This window comes from Boleophthalmus pectinirostris, unplaced genomic scaffold, assembly GCF_026225935.1.
Source record: "Boleophthalmus pectinirostris isolate CB_2022bp ecotype Guang Dong unplaced genomic scaffold, ASM2622593v1 HiC_scaffold_7, whole genome shotgun sequence".
In the NCBI taxonomy this organism is placed as follows: domain Eukaryota; kingdom Metazoa; phylum Chordata; class Actinopteri; order Gobiiformes; family Gobiidae; genus Boleophthalmus; species Boleophthalmus pectinirostris.
Window position 1 is genome coordinate 23,206,644 of NW_026571473.1, and position 16,321 is coordinate 23,222,964.

The following is a 16,321-nucleotide window of genomic DNA, read 5'->3' on the forward strand; positions in this document are numbered from 1 at the left end:
GACTTGTAATATTTACCACGTTGCAACTTATATTTATTAATTTCATGTGAAATATTAACTCACTCTTTGTTGGGGTTGTGCCTAGGGATGGGCATGATTAATCGATTAATCGATAATTGATCATTAAGAATTTCATCGATTACATTAATTTTAATCGACAAACCGAATGTAGGTTGCTGTGCGTAGCGTGACCAAACTGGGTACGTACATGTAGCTCTCTGCACTCAGAAGGAGCGAGACACAAACATTCGGTCAGTCTGCAGCGTACCGAAGTACAAATGCGTATTTAACGATGATTTGTACAAGAAATTCCACGCTTTCCGTTGCGTTCGGGACAAGTGTGAGTCCATGTGCACAGTGTATAAAGCAGGAACATATGTTTCGGTGTCCAGTGGGAAAAAGTTTTACCAGGTGAGAGTCGCGCAATGTCGATGACGAGGAACCACCTCCCACCTACGGTGTCCTGGTTTTGACAAACGCAAATATGGTCACACTAACCTGTATTCCACTGAGTCATGTCTTTTAATCCGATAGAAGTTGAACCGCATCAGCGCACAAGAGCTGTAGTTTTATCTTCGCTGAGTTTATGCAAATTAGCGATGCGGTTTTAAGTTTCGTTTCTGTGAGAGTTGCGCAAAACTGAATTAAACACATTATAATCTCAAACGGGCTGATGTGGCTCTAGAGTGGTTACAGTTTATATGTCGTAAAGTTGAATTTATTTATGCAGGTTAATAGTGCAGATAGTAATAATAATGATGATCATTTTAATATAAAAACGTTAATGATTAATCGATAATCGATCGTTATTTCTTCCGACGATCGATTAAGAAAATTTCATCGAATGCCCATCCCTAGTTGTGCCAAAATATCGATATATTGTGATACTGAATTTGGTGATACAATATTGTTATTATGGACTGCTGTCTTTTTTGGTGTTTTTTTTGTGTGTGACTGCGCTACAAAATGTTGCTTATTTAGTGGAAGGAAACTTGTTTATGCAATACACTTGACATATTTGTAAATTCATATTAACTTTGCACAGGTAAAATGTTGTTGCTAAAATGTATTTTGTTCTTTAAAAAACAGCACTTTATAACACAGTATTATGTGCAAAATCCCCTGACCCTAACCCTAATCATTTATCACATGTACTGCTAGACCGTGATAATATCGTATCATTAGCCATGTATCGTGCATTGTATTGAATTGAATCTTGATGAACCTTGTGATTCCCAGCTCTACTCCCCCTCAGTGTGGTTAAATTGGATGCGCATTTTGTATACATTTGCAATCTTGTTCATTAGTAGTTTTGTCCGTGGCTTCCGCATGTGAATCAAACAACCATAGCAAAGCCCCATCTGCAATTATCATTATATGGGGCTGTGCAATCCATCCAGTTTTAATTGGGATCGAGATTCAGTCATTTCTGATTGTCAATTATACGCTTGGGTCTTTTTAATCAAGAGGCCTGCAGAGATTGGGAGGATGGATTTGAGAATTTTTTTTGTTCAAAGAAAATTATTAAAGGTCTGTATTGTTTATGTTAAGAAAAATATAACATAGCTTTTATTTATATGAATGGAATGAAATAAACTGGAAATCGAGGTTGATCAATATGAGCAATATGCCATAACACTCTGTTATGATACTAAAACTCTATTTCCATAAACAATACTCAATACTCAATCCAGATCACAGTCTCATATCTGAGTAATCCCTCAATGGTCCAGGTAGGTTCCATAGTGGTCCATCAGTCTAGTCTATGTGCTCTTATACTTGTTTGAATACAGCTCAAGATCATTCTAAAGCTTTTCAGGAAAGGTTCATTTCTGTCCTGTGAATGTGACAATTTTTTTGTATCGATATCTGCTCAAATTAGTATCTAGTCTCAGTATTAGTTTTAGTATCGATTACTATCTGATTTTCGATACTTTTGACAACCTTAATCATGATACCACATTTTGATCAGTGAGCCTAGATCAAGGGTGGGCAGTTATTTTTTCCATGGGGCCACATGAGAAACAGAAAATATTGTAGAGGGTCAGGCCAAACTGCTTAACTCAATTCTGCACAATATTAATTGTATTTCTTTATGAAAACAGTAAATATAATTGTTTTGACAAGCTGGTAAGACTGGTAAGAGTTTATGTTATGAATTAGGTTGCCTTACAAAAAATGGCATTAAAAAACACCTCTAAAATAAAAACAATGCAACTTTAGTCCATGCATGAGGTAAAATTATAAAATGTTTATTCTGTAATTCCAAATTATGTTAGACGGGCTGGTCAGAGACAACCAAAGGGTCGTATGTGACCTGTACAATGCCCAGGTCTGGCCTAGCTCATCACCTACACAAACTGAAACGTATATTAACAAATCGAAACTCAAACATGTCCAAAAATAGCTAGTCATCATTCAGGAGGCCTCACCGTAGCTCGTGTTACACCTTTTTTTATTACTTCTGTCCCTCCTTCAGCCTGTTCTTCACTCGTGTCTAAAGAAAACACAGTCCAATGTATGTAGTCCAACAGGAAATACTCCCACATCTGGACTTGCTTCAGAACATCAACATGAAGAAGTGGGCTTTATGGGGAGTTAAACGCGTTGTGCCCCTTTTGTTGCCCCGGGACACTTCTCGCACCCCCCTTAGCCCCTATACCCTCCCCTCTCCCTCCTCCAATCCCAGCCTGATGCCGCTCTTCCTGTGTCTGTGTGCTGTCTGAGTAAATAACCAGAGAAGCTATGTTGTTTACGCTCATTAGTCATACTCAGAAGGCTCTTATCACTGCTTCACTTTTGCTGCATAGAAATGAACTAATTTGGTCTTGTATTGCTTTTTATGTTCACCTCAAGTTTTGACACATGACGCTGACATATTAAGTTACATCCATCTCCACTGGTTCTCAAATTGTGGTTTGGGTACCACTGAGATGCAGGGTTGTTGTGAAGGTACTGTGATTTGATATGACTTGCCTGGACATATAGTCTTGCTTTCGAACAACATGTAATACTTTGAATCTGTATTCTGTACTGGCCATGGTTATGTGCTGTTTTAGTATTTTTTTAATTTAGCCTATTTCCTTAGCTAAAGATGTACTATGTAACTTTCCAGGTGGAGGGTCACCATGGAGATGTTGCTTTGCTTGGAATTTTTCACAATATAGTATTAAACTCATCTATTCCCAAGCCCCAAGCCAATTTACTGGTCTGGTTTGTGGAGAGGCAGGTTGCTTACAGTAGACTGCATGTTTTTCAAGGTGTCTTTTTATTGTTTAAAAAAAAAAAGTTACATAGTGTGCCTTTAAGATGTAACACTTGGTCGAAATCAATTCAAGTCCTCCTGATATTTGTAGTTATGTATTTGTATATTATTATATTATTTGTTTTTGTCCTTTTTCAGTATCACTCCTAGTCATAATGATGCTCTGCAGGTTTGCTTTGGTCCTGGATTAGCCCTGGAGTGCTGCGCTAAAGTATAATATGTTACTGCTTACATGTTGCAGTCTAGTCCTGTCTTGCTCTAATTTGCAAGTACTCTTTAAATCCTCTGAGTTGGCACATTAAAGTGGTTCTTCTCCTAGTTAAGAATCACCACTCTACACATGTCCACCCTCATGTCTCTCTCAGCCTCTCTGTGTTTTTACTCATTAAGATAATATTATTCTCCTCTTTGTTATCAGTGAGTCCCCTCTGCCCTCCGCTGCATGTATGACGGTTATTAAAAAGTCTATTATGGTTTGGATATAAGTTGTTTATTTGTTCAGATCCAGACTGTGTACTCTTCTTCTCAGAATAAAGAACTATGCAGGCATGTTCACACATCTATTTGTTTGCAATGAGACAACACACGATAAGTTAAGATTGTAAGCTAGACCGATATATTATTGGGCCAATATTTTGACTTTTTAGCATATTGGCGATCATCCTTAAATCTCCAGCGTAGACCAATATTTTGTTCTGGTCAATCTGCTGCCTAAAAATACACACAAAGCTTCATATTAACACTTTAATATCATTATACTGCTGCACAAAACATGACCACACTGCTCCTTTATAGGCTTGTGGTTAAAAAAAAAGCTCTGGGTGAATTTGTAGTAAATAATCTGTGGAAATTAACCTAAAAAGCCAAAACTGATTAATAAATGGGTAACTTTCCCAAAACAAATCATAAAAAGATTCTATAGATGAAATTTCACTGTTGTCTCTCCTCTTGTCTGTTTTCTCAGGCCGAGTGACCAAAGACCAGCTATGCTCTTATGTGAAGCCGTTCGGGGGCAGTCGGGGGGCTCTAGAGAGTCACTGTGGGGTGCTGCAGCTGGGACTGGCCACAGCCCAAACCCTTGGACACCCCAGCCTGCCAAGATGGGACTCCTGCCTGGCCTTTGAGAGACTCCTGCTGCAGGTCAGAGCTCCTCCTATACACAAACTTATCCACATATGGGACAAGCGGTGAAAGGGTAAAGAGAGGTTAAAGCGCGGGATATACGGGTTTCAGATTGAGTTACAATCATAGACTGTATAAAGAAGTGGACTGAGTGTGAGTGTGACGTCACCCATAGCATTTGGTTCCAGTCAAATGAAGCTCACAAGACTAGAAGTTATAGGTTCCATATTAGGGATAGGATTTTTTTTTTTATGAACAAACTAGCAAAATAAAACATCACAACCATTTTATGATCAAAATGACAAGGCTCACTGTAGCAGTTACAAAGAGAAGGGTGACAATTTTTCAACGTAAAGTCAATTGGAGCCAGAGTTTGATGGAGTTGGAGGCGCCCCCTTGCTCACTTCCTATTTTATACAGTGTATGAGTACAAAGTCAAAGATTGATTTTTACATTAACATTTGAGCTAAACTATATTGAAAATGTATGTTTCAACATACTCTCTAACCACCAGCCATAGAAATTAATTAACATCCCAAACACATCTGAACTTGACCCTTTAATTTGACTCCAATAAGTGTTTAAAATTGGAATCTGGAATATGCAATTACTGTGTTGAATATTACTACAATTATATGCTAATGCAGTATTCAAACATACCCTCTGCGCTGTAGTGAATTGTTAAAATCTGCAGCTTGCCAAAATAAACACTAGCTGTAATTATTATAATTCAAGACTTGCATTGGAACAGTCTCACAAACTCACAGTAATAGTCCAGTACTTTATAGTCTCACAAATGAAAAACTGTGGGTCCTAATGCAGAACTTTTTCATCTTGGTTTTTATTTCAACAGATATTTAAAGCAATGGTCAATCCTTAATCCAGCAGTGGCAGGATTTTCTTTATCACATGCTAAAAACTGTTCAAATTAGTAAACTTTATTGGTGGGAATGCTGCATTGGTTTTCCTATTACGGGTCACATAAATCTGCAAAAGACAGCACTATTTATTGGCTACACCTCCCATTGACTTCTGCTGCCAAGAACGCAATGAAAAACTCTACCCTTCTGTAATAATGTCTGCAACTTTTGGACATCAGAGGCATAAATTTCAAGCAGCTTTGTCCAATACATTGTAAAGTGTATCTCACTAGCTTTTACTCTTATTTACAGTGACTCAAACACAGAGTCTAGAGGGGGTATTTACATTGGCAGTTGTTGCTTACATTTTAAAAAGCCACAGTATATAAACTATAGGAACAGCATTAACAGCTCTGACAGACTTTTGGAACTAATCAGTTTGTGGTAGTGGATTCCTAAACGTTTTTACACTTTGACTTTATTTAGTGAGAAAGCTACATATTGAGCTAATTTGTGATTAAACGCGTAATTATTCTTTCACATCTTTGCCTTGGGTAAACATTTTATGAGCGGCGCGCAGCAGGTAAATGGGTACTTGTGGTCTGCTGTGTTGCCAGTGGGCCAAAATGTTGTGTTAAACTGACAGAGACAGGGAAAAAACGCAGATTCCACTCCTTCATAAACAAGGTCAGTTGTGTTTGAAAGAAAAACATTTAGATCCCGTAAACAGGAGAGAAAAAAAATGTCAAATTTTCTTCATGTTGTTTAGAGGTTTTGAGTTTTGGCTGAGCACTAGTTTACGGGGGTGGATAGAGGCGGATGTGCACGTGTGCCGCTCTGTGGCAGGGTCTCAAGTACACATAATCCAAGGTCTGCTTTGGAATACATTTACAGTTGTAATTAAGATGTTGCCTAGTTTCTAACTTGTCTTGCTTAGAAATGCCAGACAAATTTAAATCACACTATTCCAGTGGATATATAGTTTGTCATACTAATTTAACTATGGCGCTTAATGCATTTTATTGTACAACTTGGTGTCAAACAAACAAAAACATTAGAGATGGATACATGATTATAGAATATTTATACTGTATTTGATACACTCATAAAACTGAGTGACAAACAACCACAAGTACATAACTTAAAGATTGAAAGCAAATCCTAAACTATTTGAAGACTTTGCAAATTTCCATTATGAATATTGTTGAAGCAGCAATATGACAACAGTAGATCTTATTAGAGAAAATGTCAAAAAAAAAACAAAAAAAAAACAGGTCTGTCCTGTGCCAAATGTGAATTTAAAAACAAGCTCATAAACCTGTTTCTGGGACAGACGCTGCTCACTTCAATAAAAACATCACTCCAGGGCTATTGTCTGTTTACTTCAAGACTCCACTTTAATCCCCTCCTCCCTCTGTGTTGTCTGCTCGTACTTTTAATATGAGTGCTACAGGTCTGATTGGAACGGCATGGATTGGTTTCCACTGCCATGTGGGCCAAAAAGAGTTAGGTATATGGACCGTTACATTATGAAGTCGTGACAGCGAAGGTTATTCAGAAAACTTACCAAAGAACAAGGAAGAGCTTATCTAAAGTTTTGACATGGCCTATGACAAAATCAGCTTAACCAACCCACATAATAAGTAGTAACATTAGTTTGGTCAATACACTGTGCAAAGTTCTCTTGCACTGTACCACAAGCTGTTTCCTAATACAAGGCTACAGTGGGATGGGAGCTCACTAACTTGAAAAACCTTTTACGTACTAAAGAAATAGTTTGATTCTCTCTACCAGCTATGCTAAATGTTTCTTTGTCCTTGGGCAAGACACTTAACTTTCCTTAGCTGTATGACTGTCAGAGTGACTAAGTGAGCCAATGTTATAGTGTAATTGGTGGTTGGAGGCGAAGAAAAGTTGGCACGATTGTCAATTGAAACTTATGAATTAAATAAAATAAATGTACGTGATATTTTATAATGTATTCATACTTAAAAACTATCCCTATATGTGCCTTTAACTATATATAATTGAAAACAGCATGGCAACTGTTCAGGAAGGTCTATTTGTCTCATGAGGAGTAGTGTCCTCAGGTGTTTTCATCAGTATCCATCTTAATATATTGCAGTTATTTTGACCACCAGTGCTGCATAGTAATTGGCTTAAATCAGACATTCTTCATAAATCACATTCCAGGGCCTTAAGTGCAGCGTACGAGTTTGTATTTGCAATCGACTTTTATGGGGGTATTAGGGGAAATGAGTAGTGTGTCCTCTGTGCCCTCTCTGTTTATTTAATTTCATATGAGTTTTTCAGTTTGGCTCGATGTGGACAAAGTTAATGACATTAGTAGAAGATGGTGGTGGCTGGAGATGGCTCTGGTGGGGGAGTGGTCAGACTGTTTGTGCAGCCTGAGTATGTGAGGGCCGCTGTGGTCCGGGTCTAGACCTGGAGCCTGGTCCACACTGGGGCTTCTTTCAGACCTGAGTCCAGCCCTGACCAGCTCTGGGTGTGGGCACTGGGGCAATTAAGTTCAAGGCTCACTCTCGTCTGGGTTTGATGATGATGAGAGGTGCTCTTTACATTCGGTGGAAATATGCAAGACGAAGCAGTTTGTGCTATTAGGCATACTCTGTTGACATTTGGTTTACACTAATATTTTCTACTTATTTGTTATTGCAACAGGTTGATGAGAGCGATGTATAGAGGAACACATCAAATATTGAATAGCTTTAAGAACAAATCAAAACTTTACCAAGACATCTTGATTTTTTCCCATAAGTTGTCTACTCTATTTAGGTATTAAATGGCAAATTCTGACATATTGACTAAGAATTACATTAAAGGCATGATCATATCTTGTCAGCATTAATGTACTATTTAAAACCATTGAGTAATTTTGCACCAAACATCTGATTAAAATTAAAGTAAGAAAACATGTGCCCTTAGTAAGAGAGCTTCCCAACTCCACAGAACTGATGCTTATTTGTCATGGAAGAAGGCCTCCTTCTGTTTATTTCCCTGGAAATGTTATTCCTTTGACTATAAGCTTCCATAGTTTGGCATATCTCTATCTCTTAACTATGGAATCATTTCATCGTTCATTTCAATCACTGACTAAATGTAAATTATCGTTACATGCCAAAAAAAATTCTCAACATTTAAATCTAAATGTTATAGCAATTCACTTTAATCTATTTCTCTCTCATGTCTAGTCTAACCATTGACTTGCTCCAGACCCCTCTTTGGCAGACATTGCCACCCGGCCTGCGCCTATCCTGGACCTCCTGCTGGGTGTTCTGGTGTCTGGGGCTTTGGGTTTGGCTCTGAATGGGTCAGATTGAGGAGGGTTTGGGTGAGCTCCAGAGAAAGTGTCACTCGATGCATTCACATTTTCTAGAAGGAGGAGAAATTCAACAGTCACCCTTTCACCGCTTCCCGAACATAACATGGCCTTTATACAACCCTCTCTAAGCCAGTACTGCACCTAGACCCAGTCATAAAAGTAACTAGATACATAAGCCTACTCAATAAATTCTATCTACAAACAAACCCTGAAACCTGAGTTTGAGGTTTCAGTAGAAATTGACTGTAACTGTTTGCACTAATAGTAGTAGTAATGAATGTATTTCTGATATGAATTTGTTATAGTGGTGAGTAGAAATACACTGATCCAACTTAGGGCCGTGCTGGTGTGAGGAATGAAAATGGCATGTTTTTTGCAGTTGAGTTATTTTACTTGTTTGTCTTGCAGCTAACTACTGAACATGAATTAAAGTTCAAACATTATGAGATGTCCAGGGCAACCAGTAGTGAATAGTCTCATTACGTCCAGTTATAGGCCCAACCAGGATATCAGCTGAACCGATACCTGGGCACCAATACCTTATCCAGCTAATTTTCCTGGACTGATATTTGATACTAGTTTCAGTATGCATCCCTTGTTGTGAGTCTACTATATTTTGAATTAGATATTATATTATGTATTTTTATTAGATGTTTTACAAAACTTACTGTTTAGTTGACTTACAGTTGAATACATTTACTCACTCTTAAAAGTACATGCTTGATTCCATGGAAATGGAAAGTAAACTATACTTCATGGAGATGGGTAAGTGTTACATTTCCATGGAAACAGCAGGTGGAGGTCCTCCTCTAGGCCAAATAAGTTTTTGGAGTGTACATTTTTCAGTCTAATAAAAACATCAGAGTCACATTTGAAAATTTAGTTTCACAATACTTCTTCCTGGTACAAGCCATCCAGCACATGTAGAAGTTCCACCAGCTTGTACTATACTGTATGCGTGTGCTCTGGATTAGTGTGGGAAATGTGAATTTTCTTTTTAATACAAATGCTGTGGTTGTCTGGTGTTCTGTCTTGCATTAGTGATGTTTCATCATATGTCACCGGCCTGTGGCTCTACTCTGTTGGGATTACCAGTTCATGGCTCTGCAAACATTCAGGCTCTAGCCTTATTACTAGTCACAGCACTGCACTGTCTGTCCCTGCTCCCAGGAGCCAAGTCTCCTGTCTAGTTTTTATCGAATATTCAAACTCTCAGTGCTATTTTAAAACATTGGAGCAGTGAACTTTAAAAAAACATAACCAGTGTCCTTGGCTGTGGGATTTAATTAACCAATCTTGAATTATATATCGATTTTGTTCATTTATTGGCAAGATAATGTTGTAAATAGATACAATAGATAATACAGACCAGCTGCTTAAATGAAGTTTGGACTAGTCAGCTAGCATCACTCCAGACATGAAAATGTTTATGGAGCACTTACAGACAGTTTCTATGTTTTCTATATCTATCATGACTAGCTTGTTAATTGACAGAATAAACACTTTACTTTAATTGTATTTTTTTCTTTGATGCAGGCTTACTTGTTTCAAATTCACTGAAATATAAAACAGGGTTGTAGAAACTTTGGTAAACCCACTATGCTATGTTTAATACCATCAAGCAGATTATACAGTTGGATAGTTACTTCACTTGCCATATGTAATCCCATTATGTAGCCCATTACACCCAAAACCTGCTTGTTAGTTTGCTGGTATTTCTGTGTTGACATATAGTGACCCCCAAACCCCATTAACCCCTAGTACAGTGTCAGACTTGTAACCTTTGACCTCTCTGGACACACTCAAACTTTGGTGACTGCACTTTGTCAGTAGACTGTCTCTTCTGTCATTCACCTTTAGTCCTAGCCATTCCACACAACATCACCGATGGTATTAACGTTTTCCATTGCATCTTCTTGTGGGCAACTGGACTTACACACTTTTTCTTATTGATGACAAAAACAAAATAAAGATTCATATTGGGACTTTCATCTTATCTCTGTTGCATGCCACAGACAGACCGGGAGCTTAGGCTGTAATTGGGCTGTTCCCTGGGGTGTGGAGTACGTCCCACCAGCTCCTGTCCCTCTCTGCTGCCCCCCACTGATGGTCTTTAGGAGACACATTGTAACAGAGGGGTGTAAATGACTCAGGGGCACTGGCCTCAGATGTCTGGCTCTGACCTCTTCCCGATCCCTACTGTTTAATGGCTTCACATGTGGGACTGACCTGGACTGACCGACCCCCCCCGCCCTCTCTCCCAGTGGTGAATGCTGTGTCCATTTGAAAGCAGTTGCTGGTTTTGGAGGAGGTAGATTCTGTCTCGTGTCAAAAACAGTTGTCATATCTGTTCTACAAACTCTAATGTCTAATTATGTATACTCACTTATCTATTTGTGCATATTACGTTTTCTGTTGCCCTGTGTTTCTGGTATTGACTATTCTTTTTCATCTTAAATGTTTTTAAAGTGATAGTGGAATTCATTTCTTATATCTTTTACATCATTTTACACCACAGTTGACCCTTATCTCATTCTCTGTAATTTGTATGAATTCCTTTAATGAAAACAAAGATCTATTGCTTAATGTTTGGCTAACCCCAATGTCCCCCGCTTTAACTCAACACCAGAGATCACCCTGGGTTGGTTGACACCTTTCAGCTGATATCAACAACATTTTTGCTAACTGGAGGCACTACTTTTTCTAAAACTCTGTTACTAGAGTTCCACTCTGTCTAATCTGAGCTTTGTTTTAATATAATCTGACCAAAACTGATTTATTTCGATTTAGGCGAGTTGTACTGTTAAACAATCCCTCTCAAATAATATTACAGTCACAGTTAGCACTTGCCAACAGTTTTTCAGTCACACTCAACCAGTTCATTCCTGTAATGTCTTTTCTGATTTCATGCATTGCACTACACTTCCCTGTTTTGAAACATTTTGATCCTTGTCTGAATTTCAAACCCAAACTGAAACTTAGAGAGGGCCGTTGTTATCAAAAGCATGCCTTATTTACCCTGGTCTTCCTTCCTGTGTTTGGCTGAAGAGCAGTGCAACTGTATGAGCAGTGGTGATGCCGTTGACTCCCAGGAAGAGGCAGGAATAGTCCACCTCCCCGCCCTCGCCCTGACTCTGGTACCCCAAACCGGCTGTGTTTACATTGTTCTGCGCAGCTCAGGCCTAATGTAGTGTGTGTTTAATAGGCTCAGAGAGGCTGTTTATATGAGGGCCTTTTTAACGGAGGTGATGGGCCGCTGCAGGGCCAGAGGGCAGCACTGCAAACTCATCTCACTTCCTGTTATCATTACCTCTCTGTCAGGGGCTTGGGGTTTGAGTATTACCTCTGCATATAAGTGGGAGAGTGGCCAAACATGTAATAAATGCTCAAAAATAATTACAGTTACTTACTTGAGTATGGGTACAATCAACATGGATATGCAATTTATATTTTAATGTTGATATAATGAGATGAAATGTGAAATAAAGGTGTAAACTCAGGGATTTGACTAGAAAGTTACATTTACATTATACGTTAATAAGAGCAAACTTTTTAAATGGTTGTGAATATAATGGTGGTGGGTTTAATCAACAAAATACACCAAACTGAATCCTACTTTTTATTATAGTTTATCACAAGTGTAATTGTGATTGCAATACTTGCAAAACGATGCAGCAGCCCTATTGTGTAACTTTAGCACAATTCAAGTACACACAAAATCTAACTCTACCCACCTCTGCTCCCTAATAGCCTGGACGTCCCACTGGCTGTGATGAGACTCATGCTGTCTCTCCTCTATAATGGAGGAACACACAAGACTCAATCAGCCTCATAATAAACCTCGCCGCCTCCACTTTTCAATTCGATAGTCATTTGCATGTGCTGCATTTTAAACGTTCTACTAAGCATCTGGCTGTAGATCCATAACCCGGGCCAATGAACTGAGACGTTATGGGACATTTCGCTGTTATTAGCAGCAAAAATCTACTCTGATATTCCCCCGCCTGTAGTGCTGCAGGGATAAGTTCTTCTCAAAAGGATTTCATGTTTAAAGTGTTTCATTTGACTCCAAGGCCCTGTGGTCTAGTGCCATTGTTTTGAACTGAGTCAGTTCTGTTTCTTTTGTTTATTGTCTCTCCTAAACTGCAAAGTCAAAGTTGTCAACATTTTTTCTTGTGGCCTTTTTCTTCTAAAAAATTGTATTCTTTTGTGCTGTGTAGAACTTGACGGTTTCCCACATTGAAACTCGATGGAAGCGTGACTTTCTCACACTTGCTCTGACCAAACGACACATAATCGTGGCTCTTTATAGAGGTCTGGTCTCTTCATGATGTTGTCATTTGCAGTTGCTTTGAGCTCTCACAGTTTTGGTGAGGTGGTGTGGCCCCTGCGTACAGGGGGTTCTTGGCACTAGTCCCTGGTGAATCAGGTCAGTGTGGTCTGGTGAGCTGGCCTCCTGGCGTCAGACTTCATTTGAGTGTTCTCCAGAAAGACACCACAGACTGGGGAAAATCCCACAATGCACTACATTCACCCTCAGATTGTTAACAAGGACCACTGAAGAAAAAGTGACCATCACAAGATGGCGGGGGAGCAGCAGGTCCAACAATGACCTACTGCCCCAGACGTAACGGCCCAGTGGAGCGCTTTAGACCTCAGAATCGCAGTGACTGGCACACGACCCTCTACCCCACTTTTGACATACCACGTGTTTATTTTCCACCATTTTCCCATCATGCTCTGCTTCAGAAACCTCGTCTGGACGTGTTTGGAGGTGTGTGCATGCGTGCATTCATGCATGTGCGTCCTTTAATGTGCTCACGTTGCAGCATTCTTACTTCCTGTTGTCACAAACAGACTCTGTTCTGAGCCCACCTCAGGACGGATTAACTGTCAGCTCATTTGTCACTACCTGCTGAGCTCAGGCCTGAGGTCACTACCCATAGACTGCCTTTGTGTCCCTGTGAATGCCTCTGAAGTGGACACATTCTTTATCTCCTCTCCTGATACACTCTGAACACGGTCACTGTGGTAGATTTAGATTGATTACTGAAGTGTGGCACATCAGATAACCAAGTTATTAATGAGAGCATCTAAAGAACAGTGCAGGCAGTAGTGCTCCATTGTCTCTGTCCATGGACTTATTTATAGCTGGACATTTTCACTGACTGTTTATAAACACACTTTTTACTACAGCTAGCACAATGACGGAGCTAAGAGAACCTTTGTAATTTAAACTGTGAACTTTCATTTCATGCATGTGCTCTTGTGGAATAGACCACAAGTAGTTAACTGTATTGGATAGGTCATCCTCTCACTGTGTTTCTGTCCCAGAGTTCCCCTCACAGACTGGCACTGCCCCCTACTGCAAAGCCTGGGTGAGACGTCCAGATGTGTGGACAGAGATGGATGTATTTGTTAATGGGGGAGGTGGGCCCTTGGGTCGTAGAGCGAAGGTAGGACAAGGCCTCTTCTTTAGTGTGTAATTGTACCCATGTGAAACCCCGGTGTGCTGCTCCTCCTACTGCCCCCTGTGCTCTGTGCATTGATGCCCAGTCCGAAGTCCACCTTGTCGCCCCGGGGAACGAACCAATCATTTGAAGCGAACGAGATTGACCAATCACTATGGCAACTAAGCAGCGAAAGGTCAAAGCGGGTCAATCAGGGACAGACTTTTGCCACACCGGCTCTGTCATTAATTACCCACAGTTCCCTGGGGCTGCGCCGAGCGTGTAACCACATCTCTACACGTGGATTGCATGTATGATCAGGTGCTGTTTAAGTTGCCTATCTGTGACAGGGACGGCGCTCTGTTTTTACCTGCTAAATGACTGTGCCAGTGCGTGACAGTCTTTGGGGTATAGCGTGTCAAATGGATGTCAGAAAGCCCATAATACATCAAACCTAATCCGAGACCTGTGTAGTCCCCCTAGCACCTTTGACTTTGTAGAACTAAGTGATGAATTATTTGACGTTAGTTTAAAAAGTTTGAACCAGGTCAGCGCAAGACAACTCCAGTGGCATCTTGTTTTGATTAGTGTCCTTAACCTAACCCTTTGTTTGATTTCAACAACTGGAGCACACAGGCCTGAATCTAACTAATTGCAAATCATTTAGTGTTTATCGATTGTGACATCGATTGTAGCTGAATAATGGTTTTGTACTTCGTTTTCAACATGAGCTGGTGTATAAATTTCTGAAGGGCTGGTATAGAGAGGAAAAGGAGGATACTTCTTTGCTGGACAAGTTTGCCATTTTGTTATTTTTGGACACATCAGCTCTGGACCAGAAATGAAATTCATCTGTGGAATAGCATTTGAGACAGATTGAGTATAAAGTCTCTATTTCTCTTCCCCTATTCAATGTGTAGTTCTTTTGATTTGATTACTCTCTATAAACAACCTTGAATGTGCAATTTGGCTACAGAAATTAAACAGACCACATTATATCAACATAGATAGATAGAATAATAATTCTATAGATGGAACCAAATTAGTTACAATAAACAGGCAGCATGTTTGGTTAATTAAAAACCATTTATACAGTTAAGGGGTAGAGGATTATTATTTTTATTTACTACTACTATTTTTACTATACAATGGCCTAACTGTTGGTAATTTGCGAGTCACCTTATTAAAGGAAAGTTCAATTTCAGTTTCAGAAATGCCAAGCTGGAGGATTTGCTAATTGTGCATGTTTGAGGTTGGTAACTTGGCAACTTCCAGAGACTCCTTCCATGTTTGTTGTAGAAAGCTTCCTTGTGTTTTTTGTAATGCAGTTTGTCACATCAAGAGTGGATCTACAATATAATACTTAAATAAATATCGCTTAAACATATGCATTTAAACTCAAAATAGTGTAGAATTATCATTTTTACTATTATAGTTATTTTAGGTCTTTGTCAGCCAGGTTTATGATTCTTGATTGTGGTTTCCATATAAATCAAAGAAGGACATGTGGCTCCAAGTGGAACAATAGAGAGAAGCGGAGCGTAAGAGTTCACTTAGCTAAAGCATGTGCAAGAAAACACATAGATTATTGAGGTTTTCCCCAAAAAATCTCGAGATTCTTGCTTTAGAGTTTGCAACAGTTTCATTCTGTCTTCAAGTTGCATTATTCTATGACAGGCAATGGAAATAATAAAAAAGCCTGGAGATCCCTCAACATTCACAGTACCCACATGTTCCAAATGTTTCAACAAAACTGTCTATGTGCAAGTGATCGGTGCACTGTCTCCCGTACGGCTGGCCAACTGGTTCAGAGCGCTCTAAACATCTCCAGTGTCCTGGCACATGTTCTGAGGCCCTCCACCAATCCGTTTACAAATATTGTGTTGATGAAGCTGTATTCCAATCAGACTCTGGACTCATGCAGGATGTTTGAGCACAACAGACCTGCAGACACTCCTCTTCTGACCCTCAGATGAGAAAGTGATAAGTAAGTACTATTTTAGGAAAGTGTCATCATTGCAATACCGAATATCACTGCCCATTCATTCATCTTCTGATTATTCACATAAGGGCTCCAGATACTGAAGCCTTTCCAAATGAATTTGGGCGTTAGGCAAAAGAGGGAAAATTCTCAACTATTCTCAGAAATGCATACAATGGGAAATTCTCAACTATTCTGAGAAATGCATAAATTGCGCATGTGTTGAGAAATGTCTGAACTGCGACAAATATCCATTCCATTAGAAGTCATGTGTTGATTGTGTATCAACAGGTGGAACAC

The 16,321-nt window shown here is 39.5% G+C and overlaps 1 protein-coding gene across 1 annotated transcript in view; it reads left to right on the forward strand.

The window, feature by feature from the left end:
* scfd2 (sec1 family domain containing 2) overlaps positions 1-16,321 on the forward strand; it is a 147,303-nt gene that overhangs the window by 23,165 nt on the left and 107,817 nt on the right. The window contains exon 4 of the mRNA XM_020918874.2: positions 4,230-4,405. Coding sequence (XP_020774533.1) covers positions 4,230-4,405 — 176 coding nt within the window. The remainder of the gene's footprint in view (positions 1-4,229; positions 4,406-16,321) is intronic.